This window comes from Oreochromis aureus, linkage group 20 (genome assembly GCF_013358895.1).
Source record: "Oreochromis aureus strain Israel breed Guangdong linkage group 20, ZZ_aureus, whole genome shotgun sequence".
In the NCBI taxonomy this organism is placed as follows: Eukaryota; Metazoa; Chordata; class Actinopteri; order Cichliformes; family Cichlidae; genus Oreochromis; species Oreochromis aureus.
This window is the reverse complement of record NC_052961.1, coordinates 6,196,295-6,222,415: the sequence shown is the minus strand read 5'-3', so window position 1 is coordinate 6,222,415 and position 26,121 is coordinate 6,196,295. Positions and strand designations below refer to the sequence as shown.

General features: G+C 42.0%; 1 protein-coding gene across 1 annotated transcript; it reads right to left on the bottom strand.

The window, feature by feature from the left end:
- Positions 1-22,725: 22,725 nt before the first annotated feature.
- LOC120435198 (ribonuclease H-like) lies at positions 22,726-23,256 on the bottom strand. The gene has a single exon (XM_039604282.1). The coding sequence runs from the start codon at positions 23,254-23,256 to the stop codon at positions 22,726-22,728; it is 531 nt and encodes a 176-aa protein (XP_039460216.1).
- Between the last annotated feature and the right edge of the window lie 2,865 nt (positions 23,257-26,121).

The following is a 26,121-nucleotide window of genomic DNA, read 5'->3' as shown; positions in this document are numbered from 1 at the left end:
CTCTGACTTCTGCTCCGTGGCTTCTGGGTGACCCCTCATCTGGGGCTCTCCTCAGCTCTTCCCAGGAGGGTGGCACGTGGAGAAACCTTTTGAATACAAGCGTGCTGATCCACACAGGTGTACACACGGGTGTTCACAGACACAAACTACAGCTGTGTCCCAAAACGTAGGCTGCATCCTTCGGAGGACCCGGCCTTCGCGGTCTATGTGGGCCGGGTCCTTCGAAGACCGAGAAGGCCGGAAGTGCGAGGCTGTGAAATGGGACAGTCTAGCCTTCAGATTTGCATCACCGCTGTCTCTGTGAAGTTTAATAAACTCAGCCGTCTGTAAAATATAACAGGACACTGGCGTAAATTCTCGACCGTCTCACACTTCTGTTTAATCAGTTTTCTGTTTGACGTTTATTCAGCTGTGTGAAAATCCCGGAGGAACCCACCCGATGGATTAATAAATAAATTATTTAATCTAATCTAATAACTTTGATCTCAGCAAAACCAATTTACTCTGAACAAATAAAACACAGAAAAAAGCCAAACAATTACATTTTTAAGTTATCTGAGTGACTTACGTATATATCATGTTTAACCTGAGTAGTGAAAGACAGCGGGGGTCTGAAAACGATGAAGTCGGGAGTCCGCTGCTCTCGCCGGCTCGAGTGACCATTGAACACCCCGGTTAGCTATCGAGCGGGTGGGTAACAGACATCTCCGAAAACGTCGGAGCACTTTTGCAAATATGCGATGTCTTGATAAATTAAGCAGATATTTGAAGTTTACACAGCTACTTTCTTGCTTGAAAATATATTAAAAGTTTATTTTGTGACCCAGAAAGATTAATAAGAGTAATATTAAAACTTGGCAGCGGCCGCCATTCTTGGAAACTGGAATTGGCTAGGCCGCGCTATGAATTCTGAGATATGGTGGGCCACAAAGGACACACCCGACCCATCCTTCAAATTTGGGGAAATGAAGAATGCATTTGTCGGCCGCATTTTAAGGAGTCGACGAATTGGGACAGCCTTCGTCGCGTGGCTGTGACGTAATCGGGCTTCAAATGCGGCCTCCGAAGGATGCAGCCTACGTTTTGGGACACAGCTTACACCTTTCTTGGCTGCTACCTCAAAGCACATTGTGCGCTGTTGGTCCTGCGTGCTGCACAACAACATTCAATATTTAGTATTTACTGTCATTTACTGTTAGCTAAATTAATGTGATGGTGCTGTGTTTATTATGTTGCTCTCCTGTTTTGCTTGTTCTCACTTTGTTGTTCTTTTTTTTTTCTCAACAGGTGATCTGGGAGATTTTTCTTTCTTTTTATGTGTCCTTTCTCACTGTCCCCTTCCCCTCTGTTTTTCTGTTACTTTATCTTTCTTTCTCCCTTTCCTATCCCCCAGCCATGTCTGTCACGTCTGTAACAACTGAATATAAAATAAAATAAATAATAACAACAAAGGTCAATCAAATGGAACAAAACGGCAAGGCCGTGTGATGATCCACTTGGCAAAGTAAATCCGTTGAGTATCTTTGTTGGCTTTCAGACATCAATTCTGATGGCTAAAAAACCAAATGGGACAGGCAGAAGAAAAAAGAAGAAAAAAAAAAAAGGTAGCCTGTAAACAAACGAGTGTGCACACAGATAAACATTAGGTCAGCCATCATAGTATAGTGAGAGATGGTAATGTTCTATTTTAACTGAAAAAACTGCAGTACTGCCAGTCAATATATTAAGAATTTTGTTTTAATAAACCTTAAATGTCCAGCTGTGACAACCAAAATGTACGTTATTAGACAAAATTTAAACAAAAAGTCTGACAATAAAAATTACAGTACAGTATGTTAGTGGAAACAAAGCTTAAAGCAGAGGGGAGCAGTGTAAACGTGTAATGAAGGGAGGACCTCATCATTAAGAGAAGTGAGAAGTTTCTGGCTTGCAAGTGAAGAAGAGCAAAAGCATTATCCCATCAGAGCCTCGCTTTGAAAGTCTGTCACACCTTGTGCTTCATCATCTTCTTCAGTGAATAAATAATTGTTTAATTCTGTCAATTTCTCAGTTCTCAGTGTTATTGGATTTTTTTTTTTTACAACTACTACTATACTAATCATTACCCTTTGGTACTTGTTTAATGGATTTGATGTTTTGTGCTTGCGTTCAGTTTAAAATATTCCCTCAAGCATGCAGTTTGATAACAATACGATACAAAAAAAATACATTAATACATTGTTAATAAACATTAACAATGCAAATTAACTCTGAAATTATAAACCTGTGAGGAATTAATTTAAGTTTGTAAATGCAGATTTTAGCACATCTAATGGAATAGAATAAAACGATATTTCACTTCAGTATTAAACACTGAAATGTGACCCATGGCATGTACCAACCCCACACCGCCGCAAATACCCAGTGCCTGTTCTCTTAAATGTGCACTAATCTGTGTTTTATATTAGTAAAGAATGCTTTTTATGTACTTTTGTTTAGTCCACTTAGCCTTTAATGTCTTTCAGCTCACTGCATTAGTGTTTGGATTAGTGTCTGCACGTTCATCAACTTGCTTCAAAAAAGAAAGACAGCACAGACAGACGAAGAAATCTGTGGCCTAGACTCGGCCCTGTTGTTGTTGGAGAACATGAGAGAGGATGTTGAGTGCTTTGTGAATTTTGTGAAGCATCTTTTTTGTGAGGTTAAACATCTGTAATCATACTTATCCCATTGGTGGTGAGTTCACTTCGAACAACCAAGGACATTTTTGATAATGGTGTTGTATCCTGCAACTAAATAAAGAGCTAACTAGTTCACCGTTAATGCTAATGCTCTGCTTCCATTTTGTGCATGCTGTGTCTCAAGTATTCACTTCTACACAATATTAAAGCCAACATGTCAAGAATACCTGGAGAACTAAGCTATTACTGGCTAAGTTTTTTTGTGGGTGTTTTTGCAGTTTCATGTAAAGTGTGTACTTATGTTGTGTGCGTCCTTTTGTTCTAAAATCCTTTTCCACATGTGAGGTGTATTCATCCATCTCTATTAGAATGGATCCCCCAAGCTCCCCTTTTTTCCCCTAAAAGTGATTGTTACGACCCTCCTAGGCGACAGGAGGCGAGTAACATACACAAGCCCCCACATGAAAACTGAGTAAAATAAAAGGTTTTATTGCAAACTTTAAACAGAAAACCGACAGGGCTGTTCAACAGACCACTGGGCAACCAACTAATACATAAAGAAAAAACAGTCAAGAGTAAAAGCTAAGGGGTAACTACGGCAAGCTAGCGTCACAAAACTCTAATAAAACTAAGTTCAGCTGTATACCAGGTTTAACAACCAAAGTGCCACACTGCGAACAGGTTTAGCAAACAAAGTTCAAAAGAGAGGCAGACGAGGAGGACACTGCACATTCACTTCTGAGCAGCAATCCCCATAGTGTGAAGGATCTTCAGCCTTTTATACCCACAGGTGCACACAGTCAGCCAGTCATTTCCTCTTGGAGTGTCATCGGATCTCCAGGCAACCAATCGTCCGCGTGGTCTGGCACACTTCAATCTGCATAAAAGAGGGCTGGCACGGGTCTCCCAGTAACCAATCACCCACGAGTCATAGCACACTTGGATTTGCATGATCAAAAAAAAAGGCAGTCTCACTCCCTCCAAGGCCCAGGGCCGTAACAGTGATGGAACCAAGTTTCTTAGCACGGTGACTTTAGTAGTGGTGGAACAATAGGTGGGAGCAACATCATCTCACCACTGCGAGGCTCAGTTGAATGCCTGGACCACCGCAACGTAACACAGTAAATCCATTTTTACTTCTTGATGGTGTAGATAAATGTTGGTCCTCCACTGAAAGCATGTCAGATCAGTTCATTTGCAGGTGTTTTGTCCCCAGATTGCTGTCTGTGAGGACTATATTCCAGTAACCACATGTGAAGACTTGACCTACCAGAGCAACACCAAACCTACCCTACACTCACACAGACTTACTGTTAATCTGAGTGTGCCAGTTTTATGTTTGAGTGAACACACTTGTCATGTTTCCATAATTTCTTTGCTACAGCATTATGTATCACTTTCAAAATGGCACAAGACTGAATATGCGCTGCACTAATATTAAAGGAATCGCTTTTTGTCAACAATTTAACATCTCTTATATCTGTTATCCAACCATGGCTGGATATAAAGTCTTTTTATTCCACTTTTTGGTAAAGATATATTAACATGTGGAGACATGCCAACTGTTCAGCTAATAGCTCCTGGGATGCAAAAATACTATTACATGCTTGTCAAATTCTGTTATTTTTGGCTTTTTTTTGTAGATTCAACAAAAGAAATTGGAACAAATGATGTGGTTTTGCATCAGGCTGCTAGTCACAAAGTACCTAAGTTAAAAAAAAGTTAAAAGACATTCCTCTGAAAATGGTAAGGTTCAAGGACTGGACTTAAAACTAATCAAAAAGCAGCCAGTGTTCAAAAGGAAAACTTTGAAAGACCTTCAGACAGCCTGGAGAACTATTACTCACGATCATGTTAAAAAAGTTAAAGAAAGTCTCACTCCTTGGAAGCAAAATATAAAGTATTAATGCTGGCTCAAGACTTTACCACAGTCCTGTAGCTGTGCCTTAGAGAGTCAGTGTGTGGATTGACTAAAGTATTTCACTCATCTGTAAGGTGTGAAAGTGGTATCAGACACCCTCTGCTATTTTTTTGGAAAATGAGGTCTGTCACCCAAACAATTTATTCATGCAGTTATGTCAGTAATTACTTGGAAATGAAAGAAAAAAATGCAAACAAAAACAAGCTTTTCACTCCAGGTTGCAAGGGACCTGCCTGCAACTGGGCAGTCAGCCAGACTCCAGGTATTGTAGAGGGCCTCGAGTGCCAAAATGAATTAATTACAAAAATAATTAATCAAATGTGTCATTAATTAATTGGACACTTGGAAATAAATAAATATGTAAATAATTAATTAAATGTCAGTTCATTTCATTCAATTTTTTTAAAAATTATTTATATGTAATTATTTTCAAGTTTAATTAATTAATGACACATTTAATTAATTATTTCATTAATTTAATGCCAACATGAATGAATATTTAATTCATTCATATTGGCATCCCTACTCGCTGCTGACCATTTTTTATCTTTTTTTTTAGCTGAGAATTAAGAGGCGTAATCTTTACTATATGGTCAGCTTGTCAAATAAAGCCTATTTGCAAAAATGCCTCAAGGTTTTTGGAGATTCCCGCTCCTGCTGCTTGATCACTTTGATAGTCGTGATTGGAAATATTTATCTATCTTGTCTTTATTACACAAAAATAAAGATGATCTGCTTTCTAGCAAATATGAAAAAGCTCTGTTTTAGCACTGATCATTTTCAACACCTTTTTGACAAGGCTGGATGTCAAGACTTTTACCACTTCAAGGCTTGCAAAATTTCAAAATCTCTGGTAGCCCTTCGGGCAGCCCCTCTTCAGTTTTTGGTAGCCCAAAATAAATTTAAGTAGCCCGAATAAAAAAGAGAACAATTTTTTAATGTTTTGTTTCCGTTACAATATTATACATTAAAGCATAATATTGTAACGGAAACAAAAATTAATCAGAAAGTTGTTAAAATACAAATCACAACAACTGTATAAAAATCACAGTCATCAACTCAAATACTTGGTTCTAATTGAACAGAAATTTCTATGAACTTGTAAGAACTGTGTAGAACATGAATCAGTCTGTGTCAGATCCTGAATCTGAAAATTCCACTGAAGTCAAGGGTAAGGGTTATGTGGAACCAAGATCGAGGCCATTTGCTTTTTGAAGTTTGCAAAGACTGCTAAATTTGGCCAATGGTAGTTCACTCTTTGCAACATAGTACGCTTTTGAAAGATTTTTCAGGACTTCTGCTTGTGCTTGGTTTATTTTTAGTATGTTTTTTGCAATTGCTGTTTGTTCTGGGAAAGATATTGCAGACTGAGCAATAATGCATTTCTTGCATTTCTCATGGGTTCTGATGGGGTCTTTCTTAAAATGACTGGTCCCAGTTACAAAGGCACTTGTCGACTCAAATGAAATGAAACTCACAACACACCTGGCAGAACATTATGTTATTTAGCTCGTCATATTCCAGCCACAGAAATTCTTTTGTCCATGAAACCAAAAAAGCTGAGCTTTCTTTTTGCCTCATAATCTGATTTGTCATCACTTTTCCGTTTTGTGGTCGGCTTTTATTTGGTTGTCCCTTCTTCACCCTGACCTGTCTTATTTGGCTCAGCAGAACTAAAATACCGGCGTAAATCCTGCTGCTTTTACACACGTACTTACATAACGGTCAGCGATTCTCTGCGCAATCAACCTCTCAAATGTTTAAGCTTGCTGTGGGAGATTTCACTTGTCACGTTTGAATAGTAAGCCAATGAGTGATAAGACGATGTCAGAGGAATTGGTGCGCAATTAATCGTCACTCACCAATCAGTGCTGCCGCTCTCTATACACCGTTCGCGCGATCGCAAAGTGAAAGTGAAAGCCAAAAACAAGCGCAAATTCAAACGCGATTTCAATATGTCACATATTGACAGAGGCTCATCGATGCCAATGACATAATTACTCAGCTACATTTTCGAAAGAATGCAAAAGCATTGACATATATTTTCCCTTCCTATGATAGCCCAACGGGCAGGGCTGATAGATTTTGGTAGCCCGACTGGAAAAATCACTTGCCCCGGGACGTTGGGCTAGCGATTTTGCGAGCCCTGCACTTCAGCTTCATGCTACAAGTCACACAGCTTTGGACATCATCAGGAATGGTGACAACTGGTTCCATTTCTTAGGACACCATTCCTCCGGAACTCTGTTTAGAAAATCCACCACTCATAAGGCACTCTGTTTAAAAAATGCTGAAGAGTGACAGTCTGGTCAACAAGTCCATTGCCCTCTCTCCTAGGCATTTCCATACCTCCACAAGCACACTATATTACCAGAAGTATTTGCTCGTCTGCCTTCACAGGTAGTCAAGAAAAAAAAATTATTTGAACCTTTGCTGATTTTGTAAGTTTGCTCACCAACAAAGAAATGATCAGTCTATAATTTCAATGGTAGGTTTATTTGAAGAGTGAGAGACAAAACCATAACAAAAAAATGTATTTCAAAAAAGTTATAAATTGCATTTTCATGAATGAAATAAGTATTTGATCCCTGTTCAAAATGTGCTTTAGTACTTGGTGGCAAAACCTTTGTTGGGAATCACAGAGACTACTGTGGCCAACTACAAGATGTGTTGTAGTTGGCCACACGTTTTGCACACATCTCAGGGGGAATTTTTTCCCACTCCTCTTTGCAGATCCTCTCCAAGTCATTAATGTTTTGGGGCTGATGTTTGGCGCCTCAAACCTTCAGCTCCCCCCACAGATTTTCTATGGGATTAAGGTCTAGAGACTGACTAGGCTACTCCAAGACCTTGTTCTTGATCCATTCCTTGGGCCAGTCTTTGTTGCCTTGGCCGTGTGTTTTGGATCATTGTCAAATGATCTAAAACTGAATCAGTTTTAAATCATTTGTAGACTGAGGAATTAGATGGACGAATTTTTTACTTAGTCACCTTCAACTATAAATAGTGAGGTCTGTAGTTCTTCCAAATCAGATGGTTTTAAAAGGAAAAGTGTTTTTTGCTTCTCTGGACAGAATGATCTCTGAACTTTAGTGTTGTTTTTCTGGTAAAAAAGGAACTGGTTAATGGAATTCAGACATGCAGTCAGGTATCAGGCCACTTCTTGTCTGAGCCACATTTGTCAACACTGCATTACCACACTGACTTTAAAGAGGAAGACTACGTGATGATTGGTGGAAACTGAACTTTATGAGAGAGTCTGGTGTTGTTCAAGACATGTTCAGTATGTACAACCTACTGGACTCTAATGTTCTTTTCATTGAAAAGTATCATTCAGGTTGCCTTGACTAAAACCAGTTAGCAGCTGTAGCTGTGAAAGATGTTTTAGTGCCTTATGTTGGCTCCATGGATGGTTCAGAAGGATCTGAGCCTTCACCTGACACATGTGAAGTACCTGATTCTAGAAACTGATCCCCGTTTCCTGAAAGTACATATTTTTTAGCATGTAGAAATTATACCTGACCTAATACCTCAATGAATTATAATTCTGCTTTTAAAAAGAGGAATCCAACATAAGCGCAAAGTCAGACCTTCTCAGAAGTCTAAACTGTTTTTCTTTTTCATGCATCTGCAGTGGCCAACTTGCAATACTTGCTTCTAGAATGACTTTCACTACTGCTGGGTCCCATGGGAAAATATGACATGATGATAAAAAAGGAATACATGCGGGAAGTAACAAAGTACATACTTCTGTTACTGTGGGAACTGATGAAGTTCCCACAGTAACAGGTATCTTTTGTGAAGTTATTTTTCTTTTGCTCTTTACATTGTTAAGAAAACTCTGTACTTTCTATTCCTTACTTTTCAAACAGACTTGTTACTTTAGGTTAAATGGTATCATTAATAGCTTTTATACTTCAGGGGTTAAAGTGGGCAGGTTTGGCACAACACCGCAACAAGTGCAGATCTCCATAAATTGTAGCAGCTGTACTTCTGTATCTAGCTACAGAAGAAGAGTGAGCATAAAGGAAGTAATATTTTTTTTAACTGTCGGATATTTTCAAATACAACATAGCTCAACAAACATCAGCAAACACATAAACTGTTTGTGTGCAGTTGTTGCACAGTGTGTTGCTAGCTAGAGGTATAGCTACTGTATTTCACAGGGGAGATAATTGATTGCCAGATAACTTTAGTCAGAGATAAAGATGTAACAAAGGCAGGAGAGGAAGAAGAGAGGTTATATTTAAACATAAGTGCTGCTCAGTGAGACTTGATAAATTGCAGATTTAGTTACATGTAAAATCATCACTTTTAATCACATATTTGATTGTATATGATGTGTTTTGATAAATTATGTATTTTCATATTGTGAAACATTGGATCGTGAAAACAAACCAAATATACTAATGTTGTGTTATTAAGATGTTGCATGAAAATGCTAATTTTGTGCAGGGTAAAGAGGTCAGCTTACAGTACTGTGGTGAATTCACAGTAAAAGAGGATTGTATTGGGCTGGTGCACAGTGGCTGTGCTGCTCATGGTCAGTGCTTTGTTACATCAAGTGTAGCAGAGATGAATTTGCATTTAAGCGGATGATGCCTAGATTCATTCACTGAATTCAATCTTTATTGTATTCTCTAGTATAAAGACAATACATATTATACTGTTAGTGTAGGAAATGGAACTCAGCTGAGATACCTGTGAAAACATCTGCTGACATTTTGTTGAATTCAGTTGTTGAAAACTTTGTACACAAAGGAAATCTATGGGAGCTTACATTACAAATTATTTTGAGTTTTGATTCTTTGACAACTCAACTTTGTTAGCATTTGGTGTTTGTCTATTCAGGTTATTCATTTCCTCTTGTCCAACAGAGTGGGCAATGTTTCCTCTCCTGAAACACTTGTAATAATAACTGTCATGACATTATCATTATAAGAATTATCATCTGGCTTTTTTGTCCCTTTAAGTTCCTTGCAGGCTTTAGTGCCTTTAAGATTTCCATTTGTTTTTTAAATATTCCCCCTCACAATGCTTTCATCAACATTGTTTTTAGTTATAACAAATAAATAAATAAAATCATACGCAAAGAGTACACCATGCATTTCAAAGTAAAGTACTGAGCAGTCAAAGAGCCAGATACTTTTCTGTAGTTGTTTAAACTGAAAGCAAAAACAAAAAAGGGAACAAGAAATGCATTAATGATGATATTGTTTGTCTGTTTCTGTGTAAATCAGCGCTTCTCTGAACCTGGCTGCTGTGGTCAGCTTGAAATCCAGTAGTGACAATTTCATCTCATATAAAATACTTTTTTCACTGGTGCGTAAAAGAAGCGGAGAGTTTAATGCCTTAACGCCTAGTGCAGGGGTGTCCAACTCCAGGCCTCAAGGGACAGTGTCCTGCAGGTTTTAGATATCACCCTGGGTCAACACATCCGAATCAAATGATTAGTTCATTACCAGGCCTCTGGAGAACTTCAAGACATGTTGAGGAGGTAATTTAACCATTTAAATCAGCTGTGTTGGATCAAATACACATGTAAAACCTACAGAACGCCGGCCCTTGAGGCCTGGGGCTGGACACCCCCGGCCTAGTGTATTATATTTGATATGTGTGTTTTTGTCAGTTTTTCAGACTTCTGCATCACCAGTGGGATCCCCCCCCCCCCAAAAAAAAAAAAATTAAGTAAATTGCAAAATATATTTTTAAGTATTAAATTGCGAAAGAAAAAACCTGAAATGGAAATGTCAGACCCAAACTACTTCACTCACTTCTCTATATGCTCAGCACATTTCTGCCATGGACACTCAAACTTTAAGACCTGTCATCAACTGTAATAAGATACTGTAGTCACAGTGTTTTATATTCGCTCATATTTTACAGTCACATTAGTTAATTGGCCTTTTTTCCTACTCACTCTCCAGAACCTTGATCGAGTGGGCTAAATATGCACATTCAGCCCATCCTCTCCCACAGCAAGGCACACATCTACCTGCTTCTTTACACATAATATTATGCAAAATGAATTACAGAGGAAGAAGAGAGAGAATAAAAAATATGTTTAGTATCTTTCATCTCATTGCATTAGTTTTATTGTTACTGTTCACACTTTTATCAACTTTGATTCAATCAAACAAACCGATCAGATACATTTACCATGCAATACACACACCAGAAGTAGTCAAAGTTCACATCTATTCCATAGCGAAAGTAAAAAGTGTTTAATAGTTACACAGTATGAATGTGATCTGTGATAATGTTGCCCTGTGTATTCTAAATGTGTAAAACGGCAATTGTTTACCTACAAAACACAAAGTAAAAGTCTCTCACTGTCTTGATGACAGCTTTTTGCTGCTCATGTTAATCATTATTATTGCCAGAAATAGTAATTGTATCAGTATGTGTCCTCTATAGTGTGATCAGTGGGCTCAAATGTGACAAATTTCTTATGAGAAATGGCAAACAAGATTTCTCTAGATACTTGTAAAACCAAACAGTTCCCTTTTACCAGGGCTGGACTGGGACAAAAAATCGGCCCGGGCATTTTGACTAGAGACCGGCCCACCAGGATAGAGATTGAAAATGTGACGTCATTCAGGGGTAAAACCGCAAAGGATTCTGGGAACTTGAGGCAAGAGGTACTAGCGCACGCAGGCTTTCAATTGAACTCAGTTACACAGCGATAAAAAGAAACCCCAAAAATGGCAAGAAGCTGTTGTATTATTAACTGCAATAGCCGGTCGCATGACAGCCACGGGAAGCCGAAGGGTAAAGAGATCGTTTTTTTTTTTTTATTAGATTACGTCGTTGAAGAGAAATTGTTTAAGCCATGTTTCCGAAGTAAAAGCCGACGGATGGTCTGGATATACCAAATATAACGTCTCAGAACACTCCTGCTCACATGTTAGTCTGCTCCAAGCATTCCCACAAAGGTCAGTGTTTTGTAGCAGTTAATATGTCATTTTTCATAACATAATTGGTGATATAGGTTACAAGCAAGTGTGGCGCTGAACAGAAATTGTCGCGCTATGCTCCTTTGTTTAATGTGCATAAATAGTGAATTGTCCTGACACAATATTGCGTTTCGCTTCTGTTATTACCACGGTACATTGACAAAAACATATACTTTTATTCACAGGATAAAACAGTTTTTTTGTATCACTAATTTCCCAGTGCGATTACAACATACAATATTATTGTCACTGCTACATTTCTGTAATGCGTATCAGAAATTATTTCCACTACTAATTAATTACCGTTGAGCTCAAAGGTTATATTAATAAACGGTTAACGATTGTGTATTTATGAAGACGATTTGTGAGACTGGTAAACTTACCTTTGTTTGTACGATGGTCGTTCTACACGGTGCATTTCAAGGTCTTGTACCCATCCGTCGGTAAACTGTACCCGGGCTTGTTGCAGTGACCTGAAGTTACTAAAAACTTCATGAGTGTATGCACTCACTCCAAGAACCATATAATTATAAATCTGAGCGTGGTGAAAGTTGGGCAGCACGCTAACATCTTTTGTCCACTCTGTGTGCTCGTAAGGGTCTGACCCTCTCACTCCTTTGATTTTTTTCCGCGTATATTTTCTTTGCCTTTTCGTCGAGTCTGTCTTTGTACGGTCCGGCATTGTTCTCCTTAGTTTTGTACATTCCTTTTTTGTGCCGCAAAGAAAAACCAAGAAGGTATTGGAACCGGAGAATGAACGTTTTGCGGTGCTGCAAATGCTTGCATTTGATGCGGTACTTGGATTATTTTGCCTCGAGTTCCCGGCATGCAATGCGCGAAAGTCACGTGATCTGTCAATCGCTATAGGAAAAACCTTAAATTAAGACCAAGAACACTAGAGGTGAGACATGATCATTAATTAATATTAAAATTAATAAATGACAGATTTAGTGATATTTTCATAAACACCCCCTTTCCTTTTTTTGTTCTCCATTTTCTTTAGTTCGTCTATAAGATTGCTAAACAAGGGGGAGGGTGCATCCGGCCTCCTCGGCTGTAATTGGTCCAGCCCAGAGTCGGATCATGACCAATTGGCCAATCCAACACCTTTCATTATATATACACCCTTCCTAAAAAAAAAAAAATCCATCGGCCCATAAAAACAAAAAAATCGCCAGCGGCCCACCGGGCAAATGCCCGGTATGCCCGATGGCCAGTCCAGCTATGCCTTTTACGCATATATGCTCTCTATATACTTCGATCACTTCAAAACTCAACTTCTGTTACTGACAACTGTGTCATCAGCTTTTTACAACATCTCACTGGTAGTTTGTTTTCCCAGATAATCCTGTATGACAACTCTTTAGTCTCTTTAAATGTAGGATTGATTTAAATGCCACAGAGACCATGATCTAATCTACATTTAAGGTATATATTGCACAAGGACCAAGGTTCAGCATGTGACTACTTAGAGTGTATTGTGGGTACTGAGTAGCCTGATGACCAGAGGTGGGCAGTAAAGCGTTACAAGTAATGCATTACTGTAATCTGATTACTTTTTTCAAGTAACGAGTGATGTAAGGGATTACTATTGCAAAAAAGTAATAAGATTACTGTTACTTTCCCGTAAGCACGCTGCATTACTGCTTTATTAAACCATCCTGATTTTGTTTGTGAGAGTGTCTCATGACAATGACGTGAGCACGTGCAATACCTGTGGCAGCAACAGACGTGTGTAGATCAACAATGGATAATATGGAGTGCGGGAGAGCGTACGACCATGCAGCGTTTAAAGCGAGGACGTAATTACATTACTTTTTCAGTCCGTAAAGAGTGACAAAAACATGAGCGTCCGCTGTACGCTCTGCGTGGGAAGAAAACGTCTTTCTACAGTGAAAAATTAAACTTCTTATTTACACAATACTCTTAAATAAGTTGTCTCTGGGTTCTTTTCACAGTGTACTTTCGTACTATATTCTTAAATTAATTTCTATCATTTGGAATCAATGAAGCTTACCTCTTAAAAGTAGCACTATACGCTAAAATGAACACCAGTGTCTAACAGTGCAGTAAATCATGCCATACACAATGTAAAGTAGATGGTAACCCTTCTTAAATTTACCCAAAAAATTAAAACACTAAAATAATAAAACGGCAGGTTTCAATATTCAGGCAAACCCAAACAAAACACACAGCAATTTACCAGCTATACCAGGAATTTCCACATACAGTGTAAACCATTAGTTACAGAAAGAATTACTGTCCAAAACGAAACCTTAAGCCGGCAGAAATACACCCTTCGTTGCAGGCCTGTATTGATGCTCGAGAAACGTAAAATCCAATAAGATCTCCAAACTGGAAGTTCTTCACTCAAAGAGCAAAAAATAACTTAACTCAGTACCTTGTGAAACGTGCAACTCCCACCAGATTAATCCAGGGAACCAGTGTTGCCATCTTAGCGACTTCGTCGCTATCTTTAGCGAGTTTTCAGACCCCCTTAGCGACTTTTTTTTTCCCAAAAAGCGACTAGCAACAAATCTGGCAACTTTTTCTGGTGTTATTAGAGACTTTTACGCGTGAAAGCACGTATCGCTCTTACTCTCAACAAGCAGGGGGTGCTGCCGTGGGCAGCTCGCCGTGCAAAAATGCTTACAGGCAGCCGGTAGTCATCACGCAGCAGTCACCCCGAGCTGATGTCAGAGCAGGAGATAGCCGCTGCCCCCCCCCGGACTGTAACGCAGGGCGGGAGCAGCGGTAACTGTACATTTTTCCCTATACAATGCATCATTAAGCTGCATTAAAATACATCATTCCAATCATTGCAAACTTAGAAATCGAATGTCCTTGCAGAGCCTTAACGCCATCTTCTACATCCGATTTCGACTGAAGCCATCTGGTGAGGCTTGCTATGTCCAGTTTGATTGTTAATGGTTAAAAATGTTCTTCTTTTACTTTACTTTTACTTTTTCTGGATCAAAAGGTTTAAAACTACTTAAAAAGACACACACACACTCAGAAAAATAAAGGTGCCAACTGGAACCAAAGTGGTTCTTTTATACTGATGCCATAGAAGAACCTTTTTTGGTGCCACAAAGAATCTTTCAAACAATGGTTCTTTGAAGAACCATTTCTTTCAGTGGTTCATTGAAGAACCTTTAAAGGTGCCCCAAAGAACCATCAAGAAATGGTTCTTTGGGGCACCTTTAATGTTTTTTTTTTTGAGGATTGTGATTATAAGGTTAACAAATATACAACATTCCACAGCCACAAGAGTAGAAAAGACAACCCACATTCCTTGGAAGATTTCAAGACTAATGTTCTTCATCAATACCAAAAGAACCCGGACGAAGAATATGATATTGTTGACGATGAAAACGAATGTGGCTTAGTCCTTGAGAAGGATGAAGACTTAAACAAAATTATTACTAAGAAAGTGGGGCTACTCCTCCTGAAAATGGAGAGCATTTTCAATGTCTCTATTTCATGCATTGACGAACTAGTAGAGTACTTCATTTCTTTACAGCATCTGCATCTGGTCCCGTCATTAAAGAGATAATTCTGAGCACTTTGAGAAAACATGGCTGTACATTGGAAGACTCAGTGATTTCAGAACTGGTCAAAGACCTTTTCCGGCTAAGCCCTGTCTGTGCTGCTTTAAGAGTGGAAGGGCCTTTAAGCAGTCAGTTTAGGAGAGAGGAATTTAGAAAGGAGCATTTTCATTGACTGAACCTGTTGATTACATACTTGATAGTACAGATAATAAAACATTTCAGTACATACTAATCCTCCCATCATTATCTCAACTTGTGGACAACAGACACATTCAAAACACAATATTACAAAACAAAAGCCATCCAATGTCTCTTCTGAATACAAATCATTTAATGATGGATCTTTACTAAGAGAAAACAGCTGTTTATGTAAAGACAAACTTAAACTCCCACTCATCCTTTATATAGATGACTTTGAGATATGCAACCCTCTGGGAACATCCCGCAAGAAGCATAAAGTCACAGCTGTGTATTGGGTGTTTGCAGACATACCTGCCACATTGCGATCTACACTGACTTCCATTTACTTAACCATTTTATTCAAGGCAAATGATGTCAACCAGTTTGGCTATGCAAAAGTTTTGGACCCACTGCTCAAAGATTTGAAGTCCTTTGAAGATAGAGCTGGGTGATATAAGATTTTTTCATATCACGATATGTTTTTTTCATTTCAGGCGATAACGATATATATCACGATATAAGCCAAATAACTATATTTGTAAGATTTAAATGTGCCGTTGCTCACAAGTAAAATGTGAAATAATCAGCAGCTTGTTTTGATTTAAATATTTATTTCCCATAATAAGTTCAACAGGGTAGATGTACTTAAGGAACATGAAACTTCAGTTTCAGATAAATAAAGGCAAATATTGCAAACTACACAAAAGGCAGCCGCTAAAGCGTTTAAGTTCCAAAACAGAAAAAACAAAACAGACTACTAAATTGTCAATTCCACTTAGAAACAAAATTTTAATTCTAAAAATAAATCTTAGTTTGTTTTACAGAAGAACAGACAAAAGTGACTAACTTTTGTCAATATCAAATAAACTGAGAACTAAAAGGAAATTCTCAATCTCTCCTTGTTGTATAGCTTAGCTTTTCAAACAGTTTTAACAGGTACTTTAGTCCAGAGGTTCCCAAAGTGTGGGGCAGAGCCATTGCAGGGGGGGCGCGGTATGAAAAAAAAAAAAGAAAAAAAGAAAGCTTGGACACTGCTAGCATAATGGACAGGTTTTTGACGGGGCTCCCACACAAACACAAAGCAGGAGATGAAGCATCGCCAAATATGTTTCCAAACCAACTTCCTTCCAAGCCAAAGACTAGAAAATATGGTGAAGCATATCTTCCCTTTGGCTTCACCTGCACAAGTGCCAAGGTAGGTCTCCCCTGCCGAATTAGTTTTCCCTGCGTCTGGAGCAGCGCTGGGCTCTCCAAATCACGGACAAACAGGATCCCACATTCTTGATTTTTAGTTCACAAACACTTCTTGTAATAACTAACTACTCCTGACATTTTGGACATGTTAGCTCTTTATGCAGTAAAGTTAAAGCGGGATACAAATAATATCAGGCTGATCCTTCCGTAATTTGTTCCCCCGGTTCAAATCACGGACAAACAGTATCCCATGTTTTTGAAACCATTTTGCACAGAGAGACATTTTTTGAAAAATGTATTGATAGCAATGTTGAAAATTATTACACGGGAAAAAAACCAACTACACGTAAAATAATTACACCGTGACGCCTCTGCCTTTCTAAATGGAGAGACAGTAACTGCGTGTGTATATGTAAGCGTGTAAAAATTGAAGATAGTCAGATTAACAGTAACAGTATTTTGTCTCTATCTGCCATTCTGCAATTCATCTCATGTAAACAATAACGTGGCGCACAGCGTGACGTGAAAAGAGGCACATACTTTTGTCGTTGCGTGACGAACTCTGTATTCCTCGTCCACGAGATTATATAAAAAAGGAGTTTTAAATAATCTCCGTTTTCGGTGAATCACAACGCCGTTTACGTCTGGACGAAAGACCCAAACGCATAGAAACAGCTGCGTTTTCAAAAATACCCGTGTAGGTGTGGACGCAGCGTAAAAGAGTTAGTAGTATATTTTATTACTACCTGTAATTTATTGCCGTTTACTTGTATTTGCTTAATTGTTTACTAAATGTTTGAGGTGTGAAATAAACTGCAATGGAGCAAAATATGGGTGTGTGTGTTTGGAGGATGTGTTTGTGCAGTGGGGGGGCGCGAACATTTTTCTTGTAAAACAAAGGGGGGCCTGGCAAAAAAAGTTTCGGAACCACTGCTTTAGTCTGACAAAAGCCGAATGACGAATTAGTGCTTTCAGTCAGAGATTGAGCATGCACCGGTTTATTGTATTTCCAGACTTGCTTTCGGCACAATTTACAGTGCGCGCTACTCTGTTTTTTGTCAGACTTGAAATAGCCGAAATACCTTCACACTATGGAACTTCTATGGCCTTTCCGTTCGACAATCTTTCCGGCATTGGAACCATCATCTGTTTTTTCTTCGGTAACCTTCGCTCACGCTCTCGGTTGATTTTTCTCTAGTCGGCACACTCATTTCCTCCATTACCTGGTCAGCCCGGCTGGCTGCTTCCCAAACAAATACACATGTGCGCCTTGGCACTTGTGCTGTACGTAACAAGTCACGTGACGTGACGCTGCGGCTGTGATTGGTTCGGCTCTGCGCTACTTAATTTGGATTGGCTGTTCTTTTTTTTTCTTTTAAGAGGACAAGAGAGATGAGGCCTATCGCAATAGTTATATTTTTCTATCGAGAAAAAGTTATTTCGCAATACATATCGTTATCGTTCTATCGCCCAGCTCTATTTGAAGATAATGGTATTTTTGTTTCAAGTCTGGGCAAAGTGGTCAAGGGCACTGTACTTGCTGTAGTCGTTGACAATCTTGGCGCTCACTCAATAGACGGGTTTGTTGAAAGCTTTTCAGCTTCACATTTCTGTTGCTTTTGCATTGGAGAAAGGTCACAGATCCAGGAGCATGAAGTAGGAGAAGGACTGTTTCCTCTACGGACTAAGTCCAACTATGCCATGCATGTCAAAGCAGCACTGTCTGATCCTGCAGAAGCTCACCACTGTGGAGTTAAAAGACAGTGTCCAATCTCAGACAGACTCATTCACTTTCATGCTACATCAGGTTATCCCCCAGATGCTTTGCATGATTTGCTTGAAGGGATTTGTTACGGGTTCAGAATTGGTGGAGAGTACAAAGGCAAGACAGTCCAGAAGATTTGGGTTAAAGCGATCTTTATTGAAGTATTCGCGCGGGAAGACAGTCACTGCACAGGTCAGCAAGGGTCTTCACCAAAATTATACTTCAGACTGCTTTTAAAGCATCAGGGTATTATGACGCCCCTTCTTGCGTTTACAAGCACATAATTTGCATGTCCAGAACATTCATGTATTTTAAGCATAAAGTGCAACACAGAGGTTCCTCTTTTTGGCATCTTCTTCCAAAAAAGGCAATGGACTCTGGCCTCTGCAGTCTCCAGGGGCTGGCCCTCTCCACGCGTCACCTGTTGTCGAGAAAGCTCCAGTGCAACATGTTTGCTCAGTACATTCAGGCCTATACTTAACTCTAGTTCTAGGTTATATGTGATATATGTGTGTTTTGTAAGCATGTGTGCGATCTTTCTTAAGCTCCAGGCTTTTAACCAATGTGTCACCCAGACAGTCACGCTGAATGAAGCTTGAGACCTTTAATTACCTGGGAAAGCTTCAACTCCTTATGAGCACAGGACTGCAATGTGTGTATAAAGACATAATAATACTAAAAGTGGTTATGCTGCACCTGTAATAAGGATTAATGTGGTGTCAGCGTGTTAAATGATTACTCTGGTGTTCGTGTATTAACTGTCATCTGACCAGTTTAAAGCTATACGAGATAATATTAATGCTGATTAATATGCTATCTAATATATTGTAGCAGTAAAGCAATTTCCCCTTTTCCACAATCCTCCTTTTGACCTCTTGACCACAAGAGGTCACATACACCGTGTGCTGTGTCACTCCTCGGCCCACTCAGTCGTTTCCATCTCCATCAATGGCATCATGGACACCGGGGTCACTGCCCCGGGATCCACTGCCCTCGTAATTACCTTTTCCAACAATCCTCTGACACAAGGAATGAGACAGCATCCACAGGTGACCAAAATCCCTAAAAAAGCAGATATAGAAAGCATTGCAGACATCACTAACCCTTTCCACTGCCCGAACACGGATGTCAGCCAACCCTCAAAGGGATTCTCAATCCCTGAGTCTTCATGCATGGTCCTGGACAGAGTTTTAAGGCCCTCCAGCCGAGTAACTGAGCCATCTGGGGCAGTATTGTTTGGGATGAAGGTACAGCACATGTCGCCAAACATAGCACAGACTCCGCCCCTTTCTGCGAGAACCATGTCGAGAGCTAGTCTGTTTTGGACCCCCATTAATGAGGTCGGACCCAACTGTTCCACTATTCCCTCAAAGGCATCCCTGGTTAGGTTTGAGAGTCTCAGCACATTGTAATGAACGTAGTTTATCCTGTCCACATTCTTGTTTGGGGTCACTGGAAAAAGAGCAGAGATTATTGGTAAGTTTTCAAAACCGGCTGCTATTGGGTCTACCAGTTTATACTCGTTTGGGACTCCCCTGGGCACTCCTATGCAGTCAATCCATGTGGGTGAATCCATTCTGGGATCGTATACATGTGTTCCCTGAGTGCTTCTTCTACTCAATATGTGTCTCTTACGTCTGGCTGCCAATGTGCGTGTGTTTCTTTCGGGCATGACTTTCACTTTGTTCCCGATTAATGTCAGTGGAGCTCCCAACCTTACCATTGCACACGTCCCAACACTTCCCAGAGGAACACGGACCAAGAGAGTTCTCTGCCCACAATAATAATATAGCCCACTTCTTGCCCAGTTGCCAATTAATGTAGTTGAATGATTTTTCATATTTGTGGTTCTCCCTGTGATTGTCACAGAGCACCAACTAGGGTCAATATCTCCCAGCGTGTATCTTTGTTTATCTGTAGAGAACTTAAAGCATGTATAGTTATCCTTTTTGGGTCTGAATGGTCCTACCTGTGTCTGCTTGTCAATTGGTGGAAAAAGGCTGGCCAAAATTGAACAGTTGCCAGTACTCACCGCTTCTCTCGTAAGTCGCAGCATACACTCGTACCCCCATTTGTCCTCTGGATACAGTGGAGCGGGCTCTGTAAACAAACGCGGCCTAGCTGAGGCACAAGCAACACAGTTAGACACTTGTTGTTCTTTAGCATTTTGGGCCACCCAGTCCAGCCAGAGGTTACTGTCACTGAACCCGTGGCACGCGCTCGATTAAATCCTGGGGCTTCAGCCTAGTGTAATCGACCGTCAACACTCGTCTACCTTTTGGTTCATGTTCCTCTGGTGTAGCGGTTGGCAACCCGTCCCCTCCTTTTTCTGTAATATTCGTACCAAAATGTGTGACATTATTAGACATGGGATTCACTAAGTTTATCCTAATTAATCCGATCGGATCTGTCCCCGAGACATCTGCCCCGATTACCAGGTAGAACACGTTTCCTGGGCTCTGCGACCTGGGCAGGGTGTCCCAGGGACCCAGAGAAAGTGTGATAGGGTTTTGGGCAGTAGAAAATCCTCTGAATGGCTATTCCTTTAACCCCTCCGGCACCTGTGGCTGCCACCCTACTCCTGTCCAACTTACCACGTTCCCCAGCCAGGGGCGCACCACTGTGCCGCTGTGTATGACGCCAGCACAGGGCGGATTCCCGGCTGGAATGAGGATTCCCTCCTGGTGCAAACGTAAGGGTGGCTGCACATCCACACATCATATCCCTCCAGCTGCTGTTTGCTCCTTCACAGTTAATCACCGCATAGATCGAACGTGTATGAGCTTGTGGACCCTTTAACGTAGTCCAGTTCCATGCCATTATATGCGCTTGAGACAATCATCCCTTTTACCTGACACCTCACGTTTGGGTCTTTTCAGCGGCCACATTTCGGTATTTGGTTTTCAGTCAGTATTGGGCTGGGCTGACCTCCGTGCTCAGGTGGGCTGCGCCAGGCTGTCTGCCAAAAATACAGAAAAGACAAATACCCAAAACTAATACTATCTTATATAACAGCCAAGTGATTGTGAGAAGCATTTTTACCAATTTCCTCTCCTCACGCTTCTTGCTACGTGCCTGTAAGTCAAATGTGTGCATGGTGTCATATGAAATGCGTACTGCTGACATACAAATTCCTTTTTTCTTTAATTTGTTACCACTCCTTTGCGTTGGCGTGGGGATCTCCTCCTTTGCTGCTCTTCTTGCTTCGGCCTCCCAGGTAGACTACTGTTCGGCCCGTTGCACGGGTGAGAGGATTTATTTTGCCTCTGGCTGTCGCCAGCACCGTGTTCGGTGGAGCTGGGTCGTTGTTCACCAAGCTCTCGTCCGCTGCAGCACACTGCGTCCAGTGGAACCAGGTGTCGCCTTTCCCTTTCAGTCGGACCGCTGTGTTCGTCCTACCGGTTACCTCGTACGGACCTGTCCAGCGAGGCTCTTTCCACTTCCGCTTGATGACTTTCAGCCACACTGCTTTTGCGTCTGGAACCTCCCCTCCTGCTGTGGGTCTTCCAGAGGTAACCTGTTTTGTGAAACTGGACACAAGAGCTTTCAACTCATTAAAATATTCAGCATGAGACCTGTTACTTTTTCTGGGCTGCTCCACTGGGACCATCGTCCAGGGCGCCGGAAACGGCCGTCCTGTCAGCAGCTCGTAAGGCGTAAAACCTGTGGATTGGTTAACAGAGCATCTTATGGTCATCAAAGCAATGGGCAGGGCTGCCAGCCAATTCAGCCCTGTCTGTGCACAGATTTTAGCTAGTTTGTTCTTTAAATTTAGGTTCATTCTTTCTACTTTCCCCTGGGACTGCGGATGATACACTGTCCCAAACTTGTGCTGGACTCCCAACATTTTCTCCACCTCTGCCAAATCTTGATTCCTGAAATGGGTTCCATTATCTGATCTAATTCTCTTAGGAAACCCATGCCTTGGTATGTAGTGGTTGATCAAACATTTAATCACACTTTTGCATCCTCTCTTTAGTCGCCCATGCCTCTGGCCAGCCGGTCAGAGCATCCACACATACCAACAAATACCTGACTCCCCCTGGTCCTGGGTCTACCATGTCGGTGAAGTCGATCACAATTTCTTCTCCGGGCCTCTCTGGCATGAGGAACTTACCTGTTTCTGGCTTCATCGCTGGCTTTGGATTGTGTGCCCCACAAATTAGACAGGTTCTAGCTTTTTCCTTTATCATATTTTTCAGCTCAGGATGCCACCAGTGACACAGGTTTCTCTCCATCTGTGTTACCCCCACATGGCCAAGTCCATGCGCTTCGCTTACTTTCTTTTCAGCCAGCTTAGCTGTCAGAACCGGTCTCCCGTGAGGTCCTCGCCACAGACCTCCTTCTTTCCGGGCTCCTCGGTTCTGCCACACCTCCTTTTCCTCTTGGGTGGCTTCTTCTTGAGCCTGTCTGGTTTCTTCTAGGACATCAAAGTTTGGTTCCTCGCCTGCAGTGACCTCCACCATTTGCCTTCGTCCTCTGTAGCCTGCGGCTTCTTTTATGCTTCATCTGCTTTCTGGTTCCCTTTGGCCACCATTGTGTTTTCTTGAGAGTGTCCTTTGCATTTTATGATACTTACCTCGCCTGGGTCGTTCAGAGCTTCTTCCAGTTCTTCCATTTCCCTCTTATGGCATATTGGGGCATTAGTTGCTGTTCTGAAACCTGCTCTCTTCCATTGAGCAAGTTCCACGTGAGCTGCTCCAAACGCATAAGCTGAATCAGTGTAAATGTTCACCTTCATGTCCTTGGCCAGTCTGAGGGCTCGGGTCAGAGCTATTACTTCAGCTCTCTGTGCTGACTGTTGGCCCTCGATTCTTCCGGCTTCTTTCACTTCATAGTGTTGTCCTCTTCTGCAAACCACAGCGTAGCCTGCTTTCAGTCCTTCTTCATCACGGTGACAGCAGCCATCTGTGAACCAGTCTTCAGCTCCGGGGATGGGCTCCGCTTTCAGATCTTCTCTAACTTTCTCTTCAGCTTCAGCTCTTTTGGCGCAGTCGTGTGGTTCCCCTGACCCCATCAAGTCCGCCATGTTTATTCCCTCATGTGTAAATGTCAGATTTGGAGCGTCTAGGACTTTGCTCAACCTCTGTTGTGTCAGTGGTGTCATAGTGAAGGCTTGTGAGTTCACGTATGCTACTACACTATGTGTGGTGAGCACTTTAAGTGGATGTTCTCTCACTACATGTGCTGTTTTCTGGATGATTTTGCTACCCCAGCTGCGTGTTGTGTGCACGTGGGATGCCTGGCCTCTGTTGGGTTTAGTCTTATGCTAACATACATAAGCACATCTCTACCTCCTCCTTTTTTCTGAAACAACACCCCATTCACCACCCCACTTGTTTCAGAAACATCAAGATAAAATGGTTCATCATAGTTGGGCGTGGCCAGGTCTGTGGCCCTTGACAGGTCTTGTTTTAGTGAAATGAACGCTGTTTCTGTGGCTGGCGCCCAGGGCAATTCAGCCTTAAGGTTTCGAACACCCACCTTTTTATCAGGTCCCTTAAAAGGGCCGTTTTGCCTGCATAGTTAGGAATGAACTGTCTGCTGTAACCTGTCAGGCCCAGAAAGGAGAGGAGCTCCTTTACAGTTCGTGGTTTTGGGTGTGTCAGAATCTGGTCTCTGTGTGTGTTCATCAAACCCACTGACCTGTGCTTGCGCGATGACTCGCCCAGAAACGTTACTTCGGTCGGACCAACTGCAGTTTTTCTTTACTTACTTTGAACCCACATTCTGCCAATCGGTTCAGAACCACAAGCGAGGCTGCTGTACAGGCCGATGCTGACGGGGCTGCAATGAGAAGGTCATCAACATACTGAATTAATGTACAACCTTCAGGCAGGTGGCATGGTGACAATGCATCTTTCAGCACCTGATTGAAAATGCCTGGGGACAGTGCAAAGCCTTGTGGCAGGCGTGTGTATCTGTATTTCTGGCCTCTGTATGTGAATGAAAAAACATCCCTCAGTGACTCATGCAAAGGGAGACAAAAGAAAGCATTAGCCAGATCAATGCATGTAAACCACTTTTGGTCCCATGAGATGGCGGTTAAAGCCGTGTATGGGTTTGGCACAGGCACAGTGTCAGTGCGCAGTATGGCGTTAATGGCTCTCAGGTCATGTGCCATCCTGTATTTCCCTGTCCCTTGCTTCTCCACCGGCAAGATAGGTGTGTTCCAAAATGACTGTGAAGGCTCAAGCACACCCACTTGCAACAGCCCTTCAATGGTTTCTGCAATTCCCTCTTCAGCTTCTGGTTTATGTCTATACTGTGGTCTGTTAATTGGCGCCTCCGACTTTAGCTGAAACAGGACGGGTGAACAATTAGCCAGGCCAACATCCGTGGGCCCTGTTGACCACAAACTGTCAGGGAGCTGTGAAAGCGCTGCAACTGCGTCAGGGTGGTCTGTTTTTTCCCTGCCGTGTGTTCTTGAAATTTCTTTGTGTTCTACAACCACCGCGTCGTTAGACAGACAGGTGATGCGATAGGTTTTGCACTTGGGTGCATACCAAACGTTTGGAATTTGAGTACTTTGCCACGAGCCGTTTTCCAGGGCCCGCTTGACCATCGGTCCCATTTCTCTAGCCTGATGACCTATGTGGACCGCCAATGTGACATGGGGAGCTGAATCGAACCCATCTCGTACCAAGGCAGTTGTTCTTCCGTTAATTTCACCGCAGCTGCTACTCCTTCCGCCCAACATAAATGTTGTGGCAATGCGTTCCAAATTTGACCTTCGAGGTCAGATTCAAATTGTTCTCGGCACGTATCATCGTCGTCCCTATCATAAAACAGAGTGACGTGGTAAGGGTCACGCGGCGGGGTGTAGACGGCCAGGCTCATTATCCAGGGTCTCCACAGCTCATATTGTCTGAGAATGCCGTCTTCCACCAGCCTCCCCCAGTAAATGTCGGCGGTAGCTTGTTCAGAGTCTTGGATCAGATATTGAGTCTTTGAATATGTCCCCAGGCACGGGAACTGTCTGCCTCCCGGAAGAGTAACTGTGAGTCCATCAGGAGAACACATTATGGTGGCTCCCAGTTTCACGAGCAGGTCCCTGCCCATGAGATTTACAGGTACTTGTGGTGACACTACATATCTGTGCTTCAAAGTCTGTTTCCCCAGCCTGGTCAGTGCTGGATCAGTTAGTGGCAGAGTCATGGGAACCCCAGAGAAACCAACCACGCTCACAGTGTGGTCTGAGAGTGTTGCACTGTTTGGTGTGGATATAAGCGTTGAGTAGGTCGCTCCAGTGTCCACCAGGAAGGTCAGTGGTGTTCCTTCCACAGTCATCGACAGCATGGGATCTGCCGTTCCCACACCGTCCGGTTTCTCAGGGCCCCGTCAATATTGCTCACCCTCCCAGCCCCAGTCTGCCACTGGATACTGGGCCACTGGCGCTGCACTCGGGTTAGGGGCTTCATGTCCACCTCTGTATGCACCTCTTCCTCTAGGAGCTCCACGTGCCTGGGTTTGGTAGCCTCGCTGTTGGGTGTTCTGGCTTGGTCCGGGGCAGTCTCGCGCCCAATGTCCTTCAACACCACATCTGTAACAGGCATTCCAAGACGTGTAGCTGGGATTCCCCGTACCACGAGCCCTTTGTCCCCTTCCGGCGTAACCACCACGCCCTCTGTATGGTCTCGCCGCCCCCCAATTTCCCGCGGGTTGTCTCTGTCTTGGTGCATTGACGGCCCAGCGGTCATCAGGATAGAGGTTGGGATCCAGATCTGGCCACTCAGGCACGGGATCAGGCTGGGGCTTTGCCACCATCATGGCCTTACTTGCTTCTTTGATTTCTTTTTTCTTACCGACGTACTTTTCGCGAGCTTCATTCAGTTGTAGCTTCAGCAACTCAGCCTGTTTGTCCTCCAGGTCCTTTTTCAGTTTGTTCACCTCA